Source organism: Limulus polyphemus, unplaced genomic scaffold (genome assembly GCF_000517525.1).
Source record: "Limulus polyphemus unplaced genomic scaffold, Limulus_polyphemus-2.1.2 Scaffold1334, whole genome shotgun sequence".
In the NCBI taxonomy this organism is placed as follows: domain Eukaryota; kingdom Metazoa; phylum Arthropoda; class Merostomata; order Xiphosura; family Limulidae; genus Limulus; species Limulus polyphemus.
This window is the reverse complement of record NW_013666944.1, coordinates 226,949-239,981: the sequence shown is the minus strand read 5'-3', so window position 1 is coordinate 239,981 and position 13,033 is coordinate 226,949. Positions and strand designations below refer to the sequence as shown.

Below are 13,033 nucleotides of genomic sequence, written 5' to 3'. Positions count from 1 at the left end.
CCTCATGTAGCTTTGCGCGAAATTCACAAAACAAACAGAAGCCATCTACTTTGTTTGACTAATATGGTGTTCAAAGCCATATTTGGTCATCACTTCAAAACTGGTGAAGTGGCTCCCATTAATTTTCAACATTTGTGGCTAGTCATTAAGATTCCAGTACTGACAACTTTACACAAAGTAAAATGATGTTTGCGTTTAAGGAGTGATGCATAATATCTCAACCCTACCAAAACACCCACACTGACAGGTAACATGCTACACAGATCTCGTATATGGTGACCATTCTTATGTAAATTTGTTACAAAAACCATGTTTGGCATTTTCAGACAATCTTAATAATTGATTCTTGTCAGCACTTTTGGTTGACCTGAGTTAGGTACTGTCCTTTCTGATGCATTGAATGGCCTCGTGCACAATATATCATGCATGACTGAGCTTTGGAATTAATACACGTGGTTATTTTTCCACCCTTATAGCAGTCTATAATTTCTTCTCTCTGAAATTCATTATGTTTTTGCTATCTTGTATGCACTGGTATTTCATTGCTGCTAATCTGTCTTCCTGATATGTTTATAATTACAAAATTTTCTTTCAAAGCTTTGTACTAATATAACAACAACAAACTCATTGTGTTAATATAGTAATGTTCAAAGTTTATTTGTGTAGGCATGTGCAGTTTCAACATGACAGATTGTCAAGAAAGTTAAGTTTTTTTTTTTGATCTACTACTTATTGTTATGTGTCATTCACCTAGAGTAGCATCTTTTTTCTTCCAATGGGAAAGATAGCTGAAGGTCATTCCTAGTATGTGAAGCTAGACAGCTGTCTTTTTCTACTGGCAGTCAGATGACCTCTCTCATGTTTCATCAATAATGATGTGTCACATCATAGGGCTAGTTACCCTGAATAAGTCAGATGTTACAGATTTAAGTAAGTAACATGAAATTTCTTCAGTTTGGAACAGGAGATCGCCAAAGTTAGTTTTTTCTACAATCAGAGCTGAAAATGAATATCTTCAAACCTAACTGTCCAGTAGAGGCATTGTGGCCAAGTAGAATGTGTATTTTCACTGTGTTTGATTTTATTTAAGGCTGTTCCTTGTGATTGTACATGCTTGTATTCAATCTCTCTTTAGTTCTCATGAACTCAGTTGATCAGAAGATAAAGAATTGTTTCTCTGTGTATATATATTGACAAATCTTGTGTTACTCTTGTCACTCTTAGTAAAAATTAGTTTTACCTGCAAACACCACATGTTCAAGGTGTCTCTGGATACTTTTGACAGGAGAAATGTACTTATAAAAACCTCAGTAAGATAAAACTACTTATAAAGGTTAATGTTTTACAATACATAAAAACCTCTGTATCATAAATGTACTTATAAATATTAGTGTTTTAGAATGTTCAGATGAAATGTCAGCAATTTATTAATTATGGTTTTTGTTTCTTTTTTTTTTCTCACAGGAGAATCAGGCCTTGGGAAGTCAACCCTAATTAATTCCATGTTTCTGACTGATATTTATTCAAACGAATATCCTGGTCCATCCCATAGGGTGAAGAAAACAATAGAAGTAAAAAAACTAAATTAAATATTTAGATTTCAAAACTGATTGACAAAAATATGTCTTTTTTTTTTTTCTTCTGAGTATCAAAGGTTTTATATATATTTGTATATTATATAGATTTCCATTTTGAAAAAGAGATGTGATTTTTATACTGACTTTTTGATATTGAAAAATATAAGGATTATTTGGGATGTAATACTGTATATTACTTTGTGTTTTGCACGAGCATGTGTTTGCGTAAGTGTTTGTTAAATATTTATGTTGGGGAGACATTATTCTTCAAAGAAACCTTCAATGAAAGCTATAAGAAAAGAGAATAATTTCTGTGTCCTTCTTCCAGGTTGAAACAACAAAGGTCCTCCTTAAAGAGAATGGTGTGAACTTAAGCCTTACAATCGTGGACACACCAGGGTTTGGTGATGCTGTAGACAACAGTAATTGGTAGGTTTTGGTAAAAGAAATTTAAAAAAATTTATTAAGAGTAGGAAGTATTTTTTTATCACTTTAGTTTAAGTAGACCTGCTAATAACTGTGAAAGAAACTGAAAAAGTATAATGAAAATGAAACTGTGTAATGAAATGTTTAAAAAAAATGTTTTCACAAGTTTAACTAAATAAAATGGGTAAAAATTACCAATAATTTTAGTAATAAACCAACATTACATAAGCTGTATGTCATGTTTTATAATTTTTGAAATTCTTTGATATTTTTCTTTCTCATAGTTGGCAACCAGTAATAAACTACATTGAAAGTAAATATCAAGAATATCTGAATGCAGAATCCATGGTTCATCGTGGAACTATAGAAGACTCTAGAATACAGTGCTGTCTCTATTTCATTGCACCATCTGGTCATGGGTTAGTATTATTACTGGTTAAGTTCATTACAAAATCTCTATTTTTGGAAATTTGCTAATGTAGTTTCACTGTTTCTTTTCTGTATAATTTAGTTATTTGTTCAGAATAAGCTGCACTGTTGTTAACTGCAGATGCTGGTTAACCCATTTCAAATCATTACAGTTGTTTTGATACATTTTAAACTTAATCATTAAATATATTTTTGTAATATTAATGGAAAGGTAGTTTATTGATGATTAATATCAGTTCGTAGGTTATTTTTGAAGATCTGTTACTTAGGACAAGCAAGGCTTCAACTTTCATTTTGTGTTAAAAGTAAAATGTTATTAAAATATTGGTATGTATGCTTTTTGTCATGGTACAGTGTATGAATTTTGTTTTAATACCTTAGCTTTTAATCACTGTAGGTTAAAAACTCTTGATATTGAGTTTATGAAGAGGATACATGACAAAGTCAACATCATTCCTCTGATAGCCAAAGCTGATACAATGACATCAGAAGAGTGTGCTCTTTTTAAAAGGACAGTAAGTCAGTTACCAGTTTTAAGGTTTTATGATAATAATTTTATAAACAGTTTTATAATGTTTTACTTATAGTTTTTGTTTTGGGCAAAATATCACTTGTGAATTAAGTTATGCTGTTATCTTATTTTTTTTACATTAAAAAACACCGTGTATAAGAAAACCAATTTTTTTAATACCAAGTTATAATTAAGTTAGAGCTCAAGAAGTAACTAACTGTTATTTTTTGACAAAAAAATTACTTGTAGACATGGAATAATGAAATTGACTTGATGCCATTCAAAATAACATATTCAACTGTTTAGGTTTAACATCTATGTATACTGTAGGTCTGTTTGATGTTACAAATGATAACCAAGCAAATAATATGAACAAGCTTTTCTAAGATTAAATAATCTATAGTATTATTGGAATATCCCATTTTTAGACAACATTAGAATATCTTTAAAGTAATGGATTTACTTTTAATTTTTATATATGTAGGTTAAGTGGAAATGTTTGAGTTAAATGAATGTTTAAATAAGAAAATAAACCAAAATAATATGAAACACTCTTCATTTTGTGGAATGCATTTTAAAAAGTTTTATTTTTGGAGCTCTGTATTTTCAGTACTGTTGGAGGAGATTTTTACAATTTAAGTACTTGGTTAGTAAATGAAAACTTGCAACATGCTTAAATTGTATAAGTGCTAGCAGAGAACTGAAACATATTTGTGGTCAGATTAGTATCTTTATGCAACAGTACTTTAAATACAGGATTTCTAGAATAATACAAGAGAATTAGAGTCACAGATGCTAAAACCTAAGTCCACTTGTCTTAGGCCTAACATTAATTAAGCCTTTATTAAGTACAGTTTATATTCAATGAAGAGATAAATTAATGCTGTAACTTGTGTAAGTTTTTTGCTTTAATTTAGTTAGGGTTAAACGTTACCATACTTAATACTATAAATAAATAAACTTATAATATTATTCTACAAACTAGCCTTAGACCTTTTTAAAAACTTTGATAACTTTTTAATATGCAAAATGTCTACTAAAGTATATTTACATCTGTTGAAATGAGGTGTATGTGCTTGTGTACTTTGATTACAAGGCACATGTGCATTTTTAGGACAGACAAAAACTGAATATTATTATAACAGATGTTTTGCAGAAATTGGATAGGTCTGATAAATACCTCAGCAAAAACACCAAAATGTTATTTAGCTAAGTAATCTTCAGGCAGGTGAAGTTTACAGATATATTGAAACCAAGATTGTACTTTTCTTAACACTTGTTAAATTGTCCAATTATTTCCTTGTGCAGTGTTTCTGTGATTACTATTGCTGTAATTGTAAATTTGTTTAAATATTAAAATTTTTGATTTATGATGAAATATGAGAAAAATACTTTCAGTTTGAAGAATGTTCTAATTGTAAAAACAATAATTTTATTAATCAGGTCTAATTTATTTACCTTTAAACTCAATATGCTTTTTATTTTATATGTTTCAAAAAATGATATTGACTAAAAAATTTAGACTCATTTGGTCAGCAGAATTATTCTTAATGTTAACAGTTGTTTTAAATTCTTTTATTATCAATGGTTTTGTTGTTCATTTCTCTATCACTATTTTATTATCATAGTTGAAATAAAATGACTTCATTGTTAATACAATATTTTGATAGATGAGATTTCTTCTAATGATTAAATATTTTCAGATACTTAATGAGATAGCACAAAATAAAATAAAGATTTATGAATTTCCCGACTGTGATGATGAAGAAGAAAAAAAGTCACATAAGCTTATGAAAGTAAGTTCAATAACAAGTTTATTCCTTCATAACTTTACTGCAAGAAAACAAAACTTTGATTGTGAATATTATCAACTTCCATGAACATATAAAATAACTTTCTAAATACTTGAATTTATTAGGAAACCATGTGGTTTTTTTTTCATTTCTGTACCTTTCATCATATGATTCTTTATTTATGGAAAGAAGATTTTGAACTGCTGAAGGGAAAAATTTGGGAGGATTTTTGTGAGTGTTTAGTATTTTTAAGTCTCCAATTGTGTTCAGAATTTGGGTATATCCGTTAAATTTCGAGTCATATTGACTCTATAAAATATTGTTTCTCTAGATAGCTTGTACTCTTTTTATGTTAAATATCAGAAATAAATTTCAAATCTCATCATAATAAACTCAAAAGTATATTTAATAGCATCATAAAATTATGAAACTAGTGTTTTTAGAAGTCAGTTTTACCCATTGCTTAATCAGTTCAATTTATGTTTAGTATTTTCATAAATATGTACATTGAAAAGTTCCCTTTTTTAATTAGGCTCGAGTGCCATTTGCAGTGGTAGGGAGTAACACTTTAATTGAAGTAAATGGGAAGAAGGTACGAGGAAGAAAGTATCCCTGGGGAATAGTAGAAGGTAAATTTACTATATTAATAATTATTGAATTTCTTCTCTATCATATTCTCCTGACTTTTAGTGTAAAATCTTCTAAATTAATGAATATTATGTCTCTCATAAAAGTATAATAATTAAGATACCATCTTAACTTAGGGAGAATGATCAAAACTGTGAGCAACTAATATTCTCCATTACCAGATATTGTGTCATTTCTCTGTTGAAAATATCAAAGTCACCAGATGATGTTAAATGTATTCCTTTTTTTAAACACAGAGTCAAACTTATAAATATAATTCAAAAATTTAAATAGAAAAAAAAATAGCAGTTATAAGAAAAATCCATCTTTATGGTCATTTACTTAATATATATAGATCATTTGTAGCTCTAATTTTCCATTTTTTAACTATTTTTGGAGAAATTTTAGTTTTCTAAAATGTTAAAGTTCTTGAGTTTAGCTGATGAATTGATGCATCAGCTTGATACAACTTCTAAATTTCTGTAAGATTAGGCTTACATTTAGTCTCTTAGAGTTAGTCTGAGCAAACTAGTGTTTTCCATTTGTAAGAGGACCTGACAATAAAATATATTAAGAAACAAGCTGAATGCCCATCATATGACAGGAAATAATGATTAATTTTTCTTCTCAAAGTTATATCTAAATAAATGTTGTATGAACATGTTTTCTAAGAATTAATTATAATCTAGTAACAATATGTGTATGGAGAATAACTATCTTGTTTCTAGTATTTCATGAAAACAACATTTGTTTACATATATTTGGTCATCTCCTTTAAGTATTGCTTGATTAGCATTTGGACTTCTGTATATTTTTAAGTTATGTTCATATGTTCTTGGTAAATCCTTAGAGACTGAAATATGCAAAAAAACCGATTTCTCAAAGACGTACTCCTACTTGGTCAACTGTATGACCCTGCAAATTATTAATTGTGATGGAAAGGCAGTGAAGTTTATTGTGAATTTTGGGATATTCTTTTTGGACTGTCTTCCTGGTTTTTGACTTTGTTAGTCTGCTGAGCTGAAAAAGTGCACTTAAATATGGGCATTTTCAAAATTGAAATGTGCTGTGGATAAGACATGCAGGTTATTATAGAGTTGTATCCAAGGGTTTTGATTGGACAAAATTTGGTGATGTTGCGTCAGTGTGTCTCCTTGACAACCAAGCAAATGTAATGGGGAATTTCAATCTATGATTATGATTTTTGTGTGCCAGCAATACCAAGCATGGGGTATGCATATACACAGTTCAATGTTATTACTCACCATGATCTCTTCCAACCTACCCTCAAATCTAATTATATGCCCAAAGTAGCACATCATCCGTTTTGTATATATATGGCTGGAAGAAAGTGCTGTTGTTTTGTGTCGATTGGTACCACAATGGCCAAGATATCGGTGTGACAGATGGACAGCTTTTTGTCTTTATATATATAGAAAATAGAGTGACAAATGGCAAAACTTGTTCACCATTTCAATAGAATAACCTATGCATTGATAGTTTATGAGCTAAAATATTCAACCAAGTTTATTCTTTTAAAGAATATTTTTAATCTATTGTATTTTTTTACAGTCTTTATTTTTTAATATTATATCCTTATTTTAGATTATTTAATAGCTTTTAATTATTGTTTTTCAGGTAAGAATTACCATAGATAATTCTTAAGCAGACAGGGTATCTTTTAACATGAACATTAACTAAACAAAGCAGGAATCTTTTGTAATGTATATCATTCTTGTTATATGTTGAAATGTGTGGTTTAATAACAAATATATCTTATTAATTGAAGTATTTTTTAATAGTGGAGAATTTGGAACATTGTGATTTTATTGCTTTGAGAAATATGCTGATCAGGTGAGTAGTGTGGTTTGATTTGAAGATAAAGTTTAGACCAAATGAGTCAGATTATGTTGATTTTTTCCCATTTTGAGTCTATATTCACATCCAAACTAAGGTTAAAGGACAGTCATTTAGTTGTGTCAATCTATTGTGCCATAATTATTGCAGTTTATTTTTATAATTTATGATTTGTATTTTGTAAAACTTGTATCTTTTAATCAAACTTAATATAATTAGATGTTTTATAATTCAGCTGAGGAGTGTTTATAATTATGATACAGCTTACGAGCTCAAATTAAATTGAACTTGGTTGATTTATCGTGTAAAGTCTAACTTAACAACATTTTTGATTAATATTTCTTCATTTCCAAGACTAATACACTCTTTGTAAGTTATAAGATGTTTTACATTGTGCAACACTAACATGATAAAGTACAGAATGGTGTTGAAAAAATACTCTAAACCCAGAGTTTCTTGCATTTCAATCAGTGTTGATAAAATCTCCAATCCAGCACTTTGCTTTTGTTTTATTTTTTGTGTGATTATCTTGAAACTTGTTAATATCATAAAAGTTATGTTATTATTAAAAGGGATGCTGTCACAGCTTAATAAAACATATTGTCTAACTCCGGGCCAGAATACGGTGTGATATTTATATAAGTAAATCAAAAAAGTTACTATAGTATGACTATTACACTGTTGTGACATTTTCAAGCATTATTAATAGTTTAATTTGTTTTTCAAAATACTGAATAGCTGAGAACATAATGCATACTGGAGTAGTAGATGTGTTTGTTTCTTCCATAACTTTAATTAAATTTTCAAGAGACATGTTAGCATACATTTCTTACTGGATTTATCATTTTACAAGAAATAGATAATGCCAAAAAATATAATGTAAAGTAAAAAATGTCTTTGTTGTGCATTTCTTGTTACACCAATAAAAGTCACATAGTTAGTGTTTGAATCAGGATTGATTGAAATCATAACTGTGCCGTAGGACACACATGCAAGATCTGAAGGATGTTACCAATAATGTTCATTATGAAAACTACAGATGCCTAAAGCTTGCAGGTGTTGGAGCAGATGGCATTTCAAGTGCCATACCAAACAAGTTAGTCTTTATGACCATGTTCATTTTATATATTTGTTTCTCATTCTGACCACTTTCAAGAATTTGAAAGTATAGGTAATAACTTAATTTAAAATTCTTGAAAACTTCCAGCTGAGAAATTTATAACCATTAAGTTATGAATAAGAGAAGTAAACTACTCTTTTAGAGTGTGTTCTAAACTTTTAATTTTGCTACACTAGAAAGTTTTGGATTTTTACTTCTGCACCACTTTACAGCTTAATTATCCTTCTGGGAACCACAAAAAAAAGTGGTCAAGTTTGTTTTAGTTTTCTTGGTGATTTCAGTGTATATTTGGAAACTTTATTGCATTATATATATTTTTTTTTCACTGAATTGATCTTAAATTCTATAAGAAATGTTTGATAGAGAGCTAAAGACTTTTCTTATAGTAGTACTTGTAAAACTGTCTTGTATTTATCCTTTCTGTATCATTATAAAGAACCAACTTTGAGCATTTTCAGTGCATGATCTCTTCCTATTCAGTTGCTGGGTGTGAAATATTAATCAATGACTTACAATTAACGTTTTATTAGTGTTTGTGTTTTTTAAGGTTTTATCAAAAAATACTTTAAAAATATACTTCATTATATATAAATGTGGTTCTACCATTCATTCTAAATTCGACTATGAAAGATATAGAGGTTTAAGACTAACCTGAAGGTGTTTTATATAGAAATTTAGATTGATTGTTATTAATTAACAAAATAATGATCAGAAATCAGATGCAAACCACAAACTGTAAAAAATGTTTATAGAGTACTGCAGAGAACAATTTAAAGCAAGAACTATTAAACAAGATGTTTACTTTTCATAATGCTGAATAAAAAGGTACACTTTCATTCCATTACTGACATTTTATAATTTTTAAATCATTCTTGTTAACTGTACGATTAAATTTTTTATTATACTTTTTTATTTTACCTATAAGAAATCCTCTTTCACAATTGGAAGAAGAAAAGAAAGACCATGAATTAAAAATGGAGAAAATGGAGAAGGAAATGGAACAAGTTTTTGAAGTAAAAGTGAGAGAAAAAATGCAGAAATTGAAAGATTCAGAAAAAGATGTAAGTAATAAAAAAAATTAACAAGCATATTTATGATATATAGGATATTTTTCTCCCCTTATGATGATCTATGTTTCATAGAAATTTCTGAAATGTCTCTTTCTAGTTTTTCTTCTCCTAAGCATTCCGTGTTTCCCATCTCAGGATAGATTTGTTTTCAATGATAGTTTCAACATCTCTCTACATTATAAGGAATTATACCCATTTCTTTCACTTAATAACAGCTCCAGTGTAGACATGAACAAATGATTAAGACCTTACAACAGCAGAAGAATGAGATAGAAGAAAAAAGAAAACAATTTGAAAAAGACAAAGCAGCATTTGAAAATTCTAATGGAGATACTGCTATTCACAAGATACATGTGGATTCCAACTCAAAAGAGTAAGTCTCTTTTCTCTTGAATGCCAGGATATTGGAATCTAACTTTAAAATTTCACTGTCAAAGTTTAGCATAGATTGCAATATGTAAAGATAAAGCTGTAAAACAGTCATTTTTGTAATGTCATTCCTGATGGGGGAGGGGGGGGGGATCTGCCTATTATGATGTGAGTAAACATTCCAGATTTAAGGCCATTACTCACATGAGCTATATACCATAACCTAGGAAATAATAATTAGAAATAAAATTAATTTGGATGAAAATGCTATAAATTTTTAATTCACAGATCAAAAATCAGTTCATTTCTTGCACAAAATTTATCTTGGTTATTTATATTTAGTTGTTATAACTTTCAAGTGCATGACGATGAGAGCATTATTAGTAAACACTATTTTACAACAATGCATTTTGATGCGTTATACGATCTGTTTATTGTAGAAAATGGGTAAATTTTTACTGAATTCTGAAAATGTTCTGGAATATTCTTCAAACTACCTTTTTTTAAATTCCATATGTGAATACATGAATTATAATTGACTAATTACTTTATTTTATAAATGCTTACAAAAATATTTATTGTATGTTACAGCAATCATGGTTTGTAAAATATTAAAATTTGAGTTTTTTTTATACTTTAATTTCTCATGCACAGGTGAGTTCTTATTTGCTAAAGTGGTTATGATAACGAAATTGTTATGTAATATTTTTTGGAAGCATTACGGGTTTGTTATTGGAGTTAGGCTTTGGAAACTCCTTTTGTGTGTGTATAGAGCAAAAAAAATCCAGTGTTATATTTGTAGTATCTGGAGTGGATAAAAGTTGTTTTTTTAGGAATTTTGAAAGAATTACATAATCAGTATGACTGCTTGAATCTTTTCTTGACACATTCTTAGGCCTGTGGGTGGAAGAAAGATCGACACTTCCTCACTTACCAACTTATCACAGTCGGTGCCTGCTTGCTGCTGCCTTATGTAAAATGGCACACAGTTCTGCATTGATACAATCTGTGGCATGCTAGAATCAAATAATGTTTACTGCAGTTTCCTTAAAATAGCATACAAGAAGAGTAGAATGTATAAATCTATTTCCAGTTATCAAGATTATTGTAAGTGAGGAGAAATACAAGTTCAGTAAAGATTACTCAGCTGCTTATATTTTCAGCCTTTAACAGGAGCATATTTAGCGAAAATAACTGTTGCTCAGTATGTTCATAAAAAGAGGTCATGTATATATAAATAAATAAATTTCTAGTAGAATCTTTTATCCAACTGTGATAAAGTTCAATAAATCTAAAAATAAAATTGTTGGAGAATGATTGTACATCAGCAAATGTTTAGGTTGACCTTCAGTCAATTATGCTATAAAACTTAGTTGAGCCAACAGATTTTACAACCACAAAGGGATGTTAAGAGAGTTCTATTCCATTGCAAGCTATGATGAACAAACTGGGTTAATGTTAGGTAGGATCTTCCTCGACAAATTTAACAGACATATGTTATCAACTTTAGTATTTGAGATAACTGTGTAAAATACTGTACTAAACACTTTCAGAATGTTTAAAACAAAACACTTCAATTGAGATGTCAAGTGTCAGGTTGAAATATAAATTTAATTAGATTCAGAATGAAAAACATATATGAAAATGTAGGGGGAATGAATTGCAGAAATTGGCGTATCTTACATTTTGAATGTAGCTACATGAATTTGTTAACATGTGAAACTGAAATGATGTAAATGTAAAATATAGTTAATAATTTTATGCTTTGTTTGAAATTCCAAATAGTATAAAGTATTTTTAAAATTGTTTAAAAATTACCATAAAAACATCTCATTACAGACTCTCTTTAACTGTCTGCATACCCAATACTATGCTATAGATAAATTATAGCCTGAAGTATGCTAACTTACGTGATATTGTGTTTCCATGGCTTTTGCAGTCCTACAAGTAATTTTTTTTCTGATAATGAGGAATGAAGTTTACTTTTTTATATTCGATTGATATCGAGCTTTAAGCATAAAAAGTATTTTTTCATAAAAGTTTATTATTACATATTTACAACTTATATCAATTAAATATCACTTGAAAGAATGAAAAAAGTAATATTTTGGTTATACAACAAAAATGTATTCCTTTTTACCTGTCCTCAACATCTTATTTGAAATTATTTTTTTTAATTTGCCATCATTTGTGTCATATTGTGTTTTTTTCAGTCAGACATGTTAGATGAGCATTACTGAGATATTTCTCGTAATCATTTTTGAATATGGAACATATTTGCTTAGATTGGATAACAGTTCCTATACTCTGAGCAACAAAGAACTAGATTTTGGAGCTGTCTAGTAAGAGCAGACATCTTTTATATTACACTCTGTACATCACCAGTTGAAAACATTATGAGTAATACTTTTATCTGGAAAGCTAAATAGTCTCAACAGACTTTAGATATGACACAGTTAAAAAAGGTGTATGTTTTAATAAAATACACACCAATCAGTATTGTGGTATATGATTCACACATGAGTTAGTTATCAGGAATAAAACAAGGTGTGTTACAGAAACTTCAAGCTTTTATCTGTTCTTTATTCACCACTATTTCCTTTTGGGTTATCTGAATATTTTTTGTGGATGCCTTTTAAGCAATGTTTGTATGCAGAGTTATAAAATAATTAGTATTGTGGTATACATTTTTGTGTATTTTGATTTTTCAAAAAGATAACACTCTGACAAGATTAGCTTTACCACATTCTGTTTTATCTTAGTGTTTAAACAAAGTATTTTTTCACACATTATAGCTTTCAGGTGCATTATTGTTTAAAGTTACCACTGTAATATAGCATTTATTTAAATATTTATGTGCTCAATATATGTAATTAAAAGATGCAGTGTAAATGGATTTGACAAGTAACTGGTAAACTTTAGGAGTAGTAACCTGGTGGTGTTTTACATTTATACTCAAGACCAACTCATTGTTTTTCCTGTTTAATTATCCCTTAAATGTGAAAATAAATATTTCTATCTTATTTTTGTTGGGTAGGACTGTTTTGTACTTTAAACTTAAAAAGAGAAAAATACTTCAGTGACACGTACTTTACAAATGTAGGTAGAATTTGGAAATAGGTCAATATTTATGTATTTCGTACTTCAAGAACATTTTATTCCTAGTTCGATGACGAGGAACCCACTTTGAGACTAATAATGGCTGGAGACGGCTTAAATGGGTAATGAAGAAAAACTTTAATATAAGTTTAACA

At 28.9% G+C, this 13,033-nt stretch overlaps 1 protein-coding gene across 5 annotated transcripts in view; it reads left to right on the top strand.

Moving 5' to 3' along the window:
• LOC106463145 (septin-7-like) overlaps positions 1-13,033 on the top strand; it is a 63,259-nt gene that overhangs the window by 43,989 nt on the left and 6,237 nt on the right. For all 5 annotated transcript variants that reach the window (XM_013923139.2, XM_013923138.2, XM_013923136.2 and 2 more), the window contains 10 exons: positions 1,465-1,571; positions 1,906-2,006; positions 2,288-2,422; positions 2,830-2,947; positions 4,647-4,739; positions 5,269-5,365; positions 7,166-7,217; positions 8,203-8,316; positions 9,266-9,401; positions 9,626-9,783. In XM_013923139.2, coding sequence (XP_013778593.1) covers positions 1,465-1,571; positions 1,906-2,006; positions 2,288-2,422; positions 2,830-2,947; positions 4,647-4,739; positions 5,269-5,365; positions 7,166-7,217; positions 8,203-8,316; positions 9,266-9,401; positions 9,626-9,783 — 1,111 coding nt within the window. The remainder of the gene's footprint in view (positions 1-1,464; positions 1,572-1,905; positions 2,007-2,287; positions 2,423-2,829; positions 2,948-4,646; positions 4,740-5,268; positions 5,366-7,165; positions 7,218-8,202; positions 8,317-9,265; positions 9,402-9,625; positions 9,784-13,033) is intronic.